The sequence below is a fragment of the Opisthorchis viverrini genome, assembly GCF_000715545.1.
Source record: "Opisthorchis viverrini unplaced genomic scaffold opera_v5_62, whole genome shotgun sequence".
NCBI lineage: Eukaryota > Metazoa > Platyhelminthes > Trematoda > Opisthorchiida > Opisthorchiidae > Opisthorchis > Opisthorchis viverrini.
This window is the reverse complement of record NW_008751718.1, coordinates 867,618-878,099: the sequence shown is the minus strand read 5'-3', so window position 1 is coordinate 878,099 and position 10,482 is coordinate 867,618. Positions and strand designations below refer to the sequence as shown.

The 10,482-nt window shown below is 43.8% G+C and overlaps 1 protein-coding gene across 1 annotated transcript in view; it reads right to left on the bottom strand.

Annotated features, from left to right (window-relative positions):
- The window catches only part of T265_13385 (hypothetical protein), a gene marked incomplete at both ends in the record, with an annotated part of 18,902 nt that extends 10,653 nt beyond the window's left edge, over nt 1–8,249 (bottom strand). The window contains 3 exons of the mRNA XM_009168654.1: nt 4,246–4,325; nt 4,359–4,502; nt 7,924–8,249. Of these exons, the coding sequence (XP_009166918.1) occupies nt 4,246–4,325; nt 4,359–4,502; nt 7,924–8,247 (548 nt within the window). The remainder of the gene's footprint in view (nt 1–4,245; nt 4,326–4,358; nt 4,503–7,923) is intronic.
- Nucleotides 8,250–10,482: the final 2,233 nt, after the last annotated feature.

The window sequence follows — 10,482 nt, the reverse complement described above, 5'->3', positions numbered from 1 at the left end:
CTCATTAAGGCGCTGTACGCCAACTCCCGCGGCCGTGTAAAGGTCTACGGGAAGCTCTCTCCTGAGTTCACCACATCAAGTGGTGTCCGACAGGGTTGTCCTCTTTCACCTTTCCTCTTCAGCTTCGTCATTGATACGATCATGGAAGACGCACTACCAGCCTCTAATGCCCGTGGAGCCGAAGTGCTCCCTGGGCCTCCGCTCACATATATCGAGTACGCAGATGACATAGCCCTTCTGGGATCTTATCCCGTGGTAATGCAAGCAATATTAAATAATCTAAATAATTCTACCTGGCGGTTTGGTGCTTGCTTCACACCTGCAAAGTGTAAAGTGCCACTGCAAGATTGGGTGGGATCGAACCCTAGCCTCATGCTTGTGGATGAACCGAGGTAGTAGATAGCCTCATGCTTGTGGATGAACCGATTAAGGTAGTAGACATATGCTGGTCGACCGACTTCCTCGAAGGGCTCTTTTTGCACAACCACGTGAAGGGTGGAAAAGAGCCAGAGGCGGTCAAACAATGACTTGGCAGCGAAGTATGAATGCTATTACCAGCAAACTCAGCTGCGCTGGTCACTGCCGTCTTCCTTGATGGGGACCCCGAGACGGGCCACATCAATGGCTGGAGACATTTTCAGATATGGCCCAGTCGCGCCCTCAGTGGCGCTCGTGCATCAAAGCTATTGCCTTCGATGCTTAGCTCCATTTCCACCCCCCACTGGACGGCCCACTGACAGTGCTAGGTTTATGCACCAATTTATCAGCTCCCGCCTGCAACGCGCAGCTACCTACCCCTCCCCCCAAACCATCGGTGAACGAAACTGCGGCAGCTACAGGCACTGTAAGACGACTACGCGGCTATTACAGCTGACAATGATGATGATGATGACACTGTGGAATCCACGCAACTAACATTCGGAGAAATCTGAACTGAATTTCACAACAGCCGTTAGAAATGTAGTGAACTAAATACGGATATTTGTTAACTTGGTTCTGGTGTCACGGTCCATTCGTCTAGGTGGTTACATGGTTTCCAAAATATGTTTCTTTTCGCTGGAGGGTGTCTATGGCAAAGAATCGGATTCCTCGACCTTTGATAGTTAGGCATATGTCATTGCATCGGAATTTTAGCCAGAGGGGAATCAGAAATGGACCGTAAACGTTGCACCACCGCAATTGGTATTGTACGATTACTGTGTGTGATTCTTTTGTGACAAAAAGTCAGATCGTCAGATTCGCTTTTCATCATAGCTGATATTCATTTTTCAGGGTCTCGATATCGAAATTTGTGCTTCCATCTCTCAGCGTTCGATTGGACCACTTTGGCGAAAAAGAACTTTGCGGCCAATGGTTGCAAAGACTTTAGAAGACTTTAGAGAGTTTCCTTTCAAATTAACTTGTCAAAGAATTCCACAGATGAACTTACAATTCCCAGCTTCAAACATTCACCTCTGAAAGAATTCGAACACAACAGATACACAGGCTCATCGCACCACTTGCGTCGGATTCTATGCATATGGATAACACACTGAATATCGCCACACATTGTGAAATGTATTTTTCGGGCTTTTAGGCTGAATACGCATCTTGTGGACGCCTTTATTACCTGGCCGAAAGCCTCTTACCATATAATATTCATATTCATGCAACCCATATCGTACGTAGCTTTCACCGAGTTGCCCTCGACCCACCTGTCTTGCGATATTCCACGGTCATGTAAACTGATTCGCATGGTTATAACCAAGGAGGGATATATCCCTCCTTGAATTATTTACAAAGGAGCCACCCGCCTGTGGTTCCTTCAAAATTATTTAGTCAGTATTCAGTCACCATTGTTATTAATCACCAGCGGCCAGGACGTAACTATGAATTAGTGGTTGCATCCCCATTTTTTGGTTGAGAGGCAATCTACTACCTTTACGTGCGGAACTATTGCATTCCCATTGTCGTGATTGGTCAACCATGTATTCTTATCGATCGTTCAACCGACGTGGCATAGATGGATACTAAATTTATTCATCATCGTTTCAAGCGGTATGATTGTCCACAAAATGAGTGGTTAGTTCTCTTAAACCCAACTTGTTTTTCCCCAACTTAAATAGGACAAAATAGATACCAACGGGTAAAGCAGATATTTTTTGAGTAAAAACGGAAGCATGAGAGGGAAGGTTGCTTATCTTGAACATGGATTCTTATGGACCATGATACGGATTACATCACAGGGATTAATGATGCCAAAGCAACAAAAAATAACATCCTGCACTTATGGCTGCTTACCATAATGCAGGTGCTACCACTTAGTCCTTGGTCCATATGTGCGGCAGATTCTTGCATCAGGAGGGTGCTGAACGCATAGCGATAAACGTTTGCCTGTGAATCGATTGGAGCTTATTACTGACGATGTGGCAGGCAGATACTAGTCTCACTACCCTTAGTAAAATGTCCTTATTGGGTAACATGAACAGTAAATAATTTCTGAAGAATTGATTTTTCGATTGCTCCAATTATGAGAATGAAGGAAGGAAGCTCACGCTGTTTTCAGAAACGTTCTGCAACTTGTGAACTGTGGATCCCGATAGAAGAACGTGTCGGTGTTTTTAGTGCGAAATAAACTATACTGGGTTGAGGTGATTGGCAAACGCGAACTAGCTACATTTTGAAAAAGGTGGGGACAGACGTTCATATTCGTTTACTGAAAGTTTTCAAATTCACGATTAAATAAAGTAATTTAAATGTTCCAAGATCCATTCGACTGTGGAACATTAAACCGGCGAAAAAACAATAAATTAATCTGGTGCCAATATTAATGTCTACGACATAAACTCTTTTATCTAATGCGGATTTCCCATCTTCCTCCGAAAACCTATTCTACGCTGCAGCCTTCTGTTCAAGCGCAGTGTTGTACGCCCGGCAAAATGTCTACTGAATGTTTGTGCTATTATTCTGTAATAAAACTTCAACTCAGTTGTACTTTGTTTTCTTCCCATAAACTATTCTTAGCCGAAACATCCACAGACAAAATACAGGGATAACAATTCATGTGACTGTGGTGTTCATCCTTCGGATGTACGCGAAATAGTATTAGACGCGCCAGGCAACGTGCTCCAACTCAGTCAAGCAAGGTTGAATATTGTTCATCCAAGTGTACGTTGTCGATCTTCAAGAGGAGATGATATATCCGTGAACCGCAAATTTGTACACTGGCGGAAAACGTGGAAATTACCAACTCACAACCTGTTTTATCTTTCTCATGCTCAAGTGTGTTCCGTCGTTGGGGAAAACACTTACTGACTGAAAGCTTTATGGTTCAAGACCTGCACCTCAACTGCCCTATCCATGAATAAGTGACCCGACAGCACCTCATCTGCCATGCTCCCTTTGGGGGAAAAGCAGCTAAGCTCCAAAAGGGTGTTATACCTTAACAACCAAAAATTTATCCATATCTTTGTCAACAAACAAAAACCATAGATCCGACTACTAGTACGACCGATTTTTTTCAATAAATTGTAGGCTACATATGTTCTGAGATGGGTGAAAGCAGGGAAATTATGGCGAATGAGTACACTTGGTAACACATTACACAAAATGAACTGAGTACTCGCTTGTTCAACTCAACCAATCCGAAACTCTGCTGAAGGTACCAACCCATGAGGTCAAGTACGGCTGCTCGACTGTGGATGAGAAATATATTATAATTGAATAGAAAGGTTGTGGCAAAGTCAACAAGTAAGAAGTCTCACGTAATTGCTTTATTTGCCTTCTTAAAAGAAATAGACTTCCTCAGCTGATATTTATCCAATCAATCAAGGCCAAACGCTATCATGAACCCGAATGGTATGGTTTTGTAATCTGCGTCTAAAGAAATAATGTTATCCGACAGCTGTCATCTTTCATCTGAGAGGCCAAATATACTGAGTCTGCCGAAAAATGCAATCCACGGCGTCACATAGTAAGTACTGTCAAGGTGTATTTCGTAAGAGATGACAGACACTCTGTGACAGTTTTCGTTATACTACTTGGGATCCGGCGTATACATGTACGTATATAGAAATGTATATATTTTACATGTATATAAGACCTTTTGAGGTCTACGTCTATTTAGTTCAACACAACTTTTGAAACATCGAACTCTTGACAACCGCCTGTAGCCCTATTAGGATCATCCAGTGCTTATGATGTCGCTACAATATTTCATGAATACGGAAGATGTGCTCACTGTTGTGCAGAAACATTTGGACTCACCTGATAAATGGATAGCCCTCAGTGTATTTGTTGGTCAAGCATGATGAAATACATTCCAAAACCGCGCGGCCTGTGAAATTCTAGAAGTCCCGGGTTAACCTATTGCAACTTACTTCGGATGCTACAAGTTCTAGCGAGCTAGCTTGTCGGAGCTTCTCGGCTTTTAGGAGTTCCCAAATGGGATAGTCAACTTGTTGCAATGACTCCTTACCCACCCGTTTAATCACGGGTCGTAAATGCTTCAAAGTGACATTAATCTAAAATACCAATACCTTTGCCAAAGGTGGAATCACCAATGTCATGAGTGGAAATCAAAATACTGGCCACAACCAGGACAACACCAAAACACTCGTGAAATATGTCGTTCTGTTGTATTAGACAGCACCTCAAGTCGGTCCAGAAAAAACTGTGCAAGGCAGTCGCACTAAAATAGTACAAACACAGCGTAGAAAGTAATTCCTGCGAAAACACTCAGCCTGTATTTCTTCCTGAAAGTGAAGCTAATGTATGCTGCTGCACAGATGTTTCATCATTGGCAGCGTATCTCACAAAAGTCTAAGGAAGTTCGAAATTGCAGTCTCTCAGTTGGTAGCCGCCGTCGGCTGATGAGGACTGTGCCTAACTCATACTCAGATGGGATATAACGTTACCCACATGTGCAGAAACTGTCACGTAGCCACATACTGACCGGCTTCTCGGGTGACCGGTTTAAAATGAAAGTTTCATTAACCCTGAGAATTTACACTTCATGTAATCCAAGTAACACCTACCGCAGCAGAACTACAGACCGCTAATAACGTTTTGTCGATTTGCAATCGGTTATCGGTGCTCGCTCCACACACCGTGATGCACACATTGTATAACTGGAGTTTTTTCGTATTTTATACAGTAATTTGGTGCCCTTTACAGTAGATGGTGAAACAACTTTGAAATAATTAATAAATGGCAAAATCGTTGAGCGGTTCTCATTGTGTGTGTGAACACATTTAACGCATCCTGATCCGACCGACCAATTTATTTATTAACCGTAGCCTAAATGAGAGGCCGCCCTCTAACTGGACCAGATTCTCAGAGTTTAGGAACGCAATAGCTACCTCTTTACACTTGAATTGGCAGTCTTTTAGGTACCCTATTTTTATCATCACTCTGCGACAGAGAGTAAATCCAAAACATCGCTTAAATTACACATTGACATTGTTTGGCACTTTATCAAACATGTTCTATCAAAAAATGCCCACCTAGCCGAATCTGACGAGCCACGAAAGTATAAGGAATAAATATTTCAGCTGTTTTCCTTTAGCGTTTCAGAGGCTGTTAGCAATGGACACACGGTCCTGTAGCTGCCGCGAATCTCAAAGGTTTTACTTCTTGCAAAAGTTACTAATATTTGCACGCTTTAGTCTCCCACAGTTTTCAAACTCACTAAATTTTTGTCTAAAAGCATATCAGAAAAAAGCTGAAAAAGACTTACACAGATAGTCTGGTTGGTCTCTTGCTGGCACACAGTGTTCCATGATTAGATCCACCTTTAGTGAAAAGTGGAAGTAAAAAACGCATCCCTCAAATAGATAGCAACAACCGCCTTCTTCTCACCACGCCGCCATCCTGCATTCTATCAGTTATATCACTTTACGCGCACCATTCTGCGAAATGAAGTTTGTAGAGAAGTACAATCTAACAACTCATGTATTTAAGAAAATTTCCGATTAAATGGTACGCATATTGTTTTTTGTTCCATTGACCGAGTTTTTACTTGGAGCACCCATAAAGTTTGAACTCCTTAGGATAGAGCACTAGAAATTGAACCCGCATGTTGACGGCTGCTATCAAATGGTACCCTCCGAAGGGGCTGAAGTAACTTTGAGATTACTTACAAATACATGGCAGGAACTTTTTGCAAGCTTCGTGAATATTGATGGCCTTAACACCAAGATATCATTGGTCACTTATGCATTTGTGTACCTGGAAAACACTCAAACAGTACAAACGAAGCACAACTACGCTAGTTGCGCTCGCGTTGTGCACCAAAGCATTACGCTTGGTGGTTCGGCAAGCAAGTTGTGTCTTCACAATCAAGAAAGCATTTTCACTTATAATATTACCTTTTTCGATGGCAAACAAAGCATATGACCAATCCAACACAACCCATGGAACGTGATCGGTTCACTTACTGTGGGCGAGTTGTTCCTCCGAAAAAAAGCTTGACCTACTTCAACATTACTGTTCCGTTGTCCCCACCAGACTCAAACTATGCTCTAATGACATCATTGGTCAAAAACTAAACGTTGTTTGCGTCCTTGGCGCATATCTGCCATGATTATGGCCCATATGGTAATGCGGAACAAACCGCAGCATTAAAAACTCGGTCCTTGATGGAGAAGTTTCTGTCATGCCTACGCCATAGAAGATACATGGTCACCAAAGCTGCTCCAGCTTTCTCAATCTAGATAGAAGCATCATCTTTGGTTGAACCACCTGGACTGACACAGCTCTCTAGGTGAACAAATTTGTCTACTATCTTGCCAGGTTCATTCACAAGCAGGATGTTATGTTTCAAGCCTACCAAATCTATCAGAAGAGAAGCGCATGCCAAACCATATGGCAGAATTATTTACATTATTCAATTTTGCCTGGAGTACAGTGGCATCAGATCCATGGCTAGGCATGCCGTCTGCTGTGAGTAAATTTCTCTTGAGCACTTCGACCGCACCAGCACTACAGGTTGAGTGTGAGTGTTCCATGATCATATCAGTGCTGACGTCGACAAGGAAAGGTGAAATAGGACCGTCTCGCCTAACGCTATCATTACCACCACACTGAACTTCTGATGTTCAGAACAAATCGGCCGTCAGTAGGCGCAACGCGTTCTGGCATTAAGAGTGGTGAGTATAATCACGTCCAAGAAAGTGCTATCCTCCCATTACATCAGTTTTTTCGTTACCTCATTCGGTGCAGATATAGACCCATTAAGCCATTTCGCATTTGGATTGCATGTCACATTAATTAAAAGACACTGTCAGTTTATTGTGAGGATCCCCATTGAGATAGGTCGCAAGAATAAAAATAAGACAATTAAATGTCAACGTATTCGTATACAACCTTTCTTAGTTGAAGGACACTGGAATATTCTCGGGAGATCCGTAGTCCGCGATATCTTTTGGAGGTCAAACATATTAGCGCTGTTTTTATGTCCTTGAAATCAGTGAAAACTGGATGGATAAACAGTTGATGAAGTTTTACACAGATTCAAGGACTGATACATAGGTACGAGGATCTTGCCCAAGCTTCCCGGTTCGAGTTAGCTTTCGTCGTTCAGTGGCTCCCATTTAACTGGAAGGTACCCGCGGAAAAAGAGTATAGCACTGCTCTTTAATCTGACAGTCTGACAGTGATATTACCAGCAAAATTACTCAACAAAAAGGCGTTTACGAGTGATTTAAACTGGTTATTAGATGAACAATTGTTTGAAGAAGGCTAATACAAGCACCAGCTGTTTGAAATTATAAAAATCGTAACCTAATAAAGGTGTGCGGTCTGAGCTCGAAATTCTTCTTACCATGTCCCCGTCGTGTGTTAGATTGGTAAATGGTGAAAAATCTGTTGCCCACAACTTGCTCAGACGGGGCATAAGTAAGTATTAGATCTCGTCGGAGGCGACGTGGAAAATAGGTCGGATACCGTGAGACGTGTTTCATAGTCCACGGATTTGAGGCCCGCCACCAAATTCGTAGCGTCAGGTTGGACACGCTCAGTTAGTGTTAGGTCTACCTGGTGTCCTGAATAGACAACTTGGTTGACATATTCAAGAAGCGGTCTGACGAAGGCTGCATAGGGTATTTGGAAATCCGCGTGAGTAATACAGGAGGTGCGTCGAATCACTCCTAGGACCGTGAATGCCTTTTCGGCCGATTCCTCATGATAAGCGGGAAGGACATGCTTGATAGAGCCATCCTTCCTCGTAATATCTCCTGGTCCATTCACACCAGGCACGACGAAGGCGCTCCCTGAGCCTCCTTCGAATGATATACGGAGGTAAATTCTCACTCCGGGGGGTACCAGTCCACTGACCACTGCTTTTCAATGTCTATATCCATCTGGGGACATTGGCATTTGAACCCCAGAATTCCAAGTCTCCCGCATAAATTAGACATGGACTTGAAAGAACATCGAGAAGGTCGCTGGAGGTCAGAAGAGGAAATCCAACGGAGACCGGCCTCGGAGAAGAGTAGGTCGAGTCTTCCTTCACTTGGAATGTTTCGTCTTATAGGAACGCCTCAGTTCAGCGTAGGAGTTCCCCTTGAATTACGTAACACTCGAGTGTTTGGATGAACATGGAACTCGACCAAACGCCTTTGAAAAAGTCGAAAAATATTGGATCCTACATGAGTCCCTCGTCTTGAGCTCGGGGTAAACTGTCCATAAACACGCGCATGTTAGTCATGCATTAAACAATTGGGAGGGATCCGTGTTGAACTAGGTACATCAAGTAGTCGGCAATAAGGTGATTTAGACTGGTCCGCTTTGGAGTTCGTTCCATCAATCTGCACGGTACGCAGTCGGTAATCCTGTAGCTGCCAGGTGACGATCGGTCACCGGATTTGTAGACGGGGGTTTCGATCGCTTCCTTCCAAGCGGAGGGAAGGTTGCTTTCGTCGAGGAACTGACAAAACACCAGGTAGAAATGCTTAGCCACTGTAAGCGACGTCTCTTTCATAATACTTGGATGAACCTCATCTGGCCGCATCGCGCTGTGTTGGGTTGTCTTGTGCAAGAGTTGACAAATATCCTGCTCCGTGAAGGTCAAGTTGGTTAAAAGTCGCCCGTATGAGATGGATTGAAGACGCTGGGGCAGAACACAGACCCACGTAGTGCCGTCTGTAGGTGCCAGGTAGCCCATTGGTTCCCCGTTTCTCTCTCTCAATTAGACGACGGTCGACTGATTTCTACGGCAGTCTCATGTATGTGAAAAAGACGTTTTGTTTTTTCTGAGGAAGGTTTATTATTGTAACATGTCCTCGAATGTTCGATTGGCGGATTTCTAAATCACTGTGGCACCAAACTTACGAAATGTTATTTCGTCTTCTATGTGACCCGTATTTATCTTCCGGACCTCCTTTTCAGGGGACCCCAAATCTTCTCAGGTTCTAGTGGAGGTTTAGGCCAGGCTTAATTAACGAAGTTTCCTCCATTGTAGATAGTGGTTGGCCTGCACGGTATCAAGTGAATGCGACTGCGTGTTCAGTCCAAATATTCTGTTGAACAAATTTGGTCAGCTCCGATGCGCTGAAGCCCTACCAAGGATGCTTGGGGAACGCTGAAATCACCTACCAACAAGATACGCGTGGAGTGGTAGCAAGAGGGGAGTCGCAAATGTTGCATGTGGAACTGGTCATTTTCCGATGGACGCGATGAGTACCGGTAAACCACACCGAGAGGAAAAGAACTGGACCCATGCAGCGGGACTTGAAGTAATAGCGCATCAAAAAAGTGCTGTCGGAGGGGACAGCCAAAACGGGTGGGGACGCATGTGTGTAGAAAATGGCCCCATCAGCCCCACGTATTGAGACAGCTCAGGAGACGTAGAAGCCGTTTATTGAGATCTCCACATCAGAAACAGCTGGTGCGTGTCATGTTTCCTTGAGTGTGTTTATGGACGGCCGTTCAAGACAAGGTGATTAAAATTGGCTGAAAAGACTGAGGCAGTTTGTGGACAACCGATTCAACACAATCTCTGTTGCGTCCGAAGATAAGGATCCGAGAGTTATGCTGCCGAATAGGTTGGCAGATCTAATAGCTAGTATGAATCCAAGGCTTCGAAGATCCCATTGTGGCGTACTTTCCTGATTTTTGCCTTGTTGGTTCCGAGAACTGCTCTTTTTTATATCAGTGTTTATGTGAGCTTTTTGCCTTTTAAGGATGTACTTTCGGCCATCCTGATAAACATTTCGATGACTGTTACTCGTAGGTGTGGATATATGTTGCGTCGGTTGTTGCCGCTTACGTCGGTGTCCTTCTGAGAGTACAAGGGCACGTAATTAATGTTTGGTTGGCCAGAAGTTCGGAGTCCCTGATCTGTCACTAATTGGAAGCTTGTTTCGCCCCCAATCTATAGTACTGCTATGCCTAGGTTCTTGTGCCCATACAGGGCGACTCTTGTACATTTGTTTGATCTTCCACCATGTTTTTGAATGCTGATAGTTCGATTCAAGTTCCTGTGCACGGAAATCGGCGAGGAAA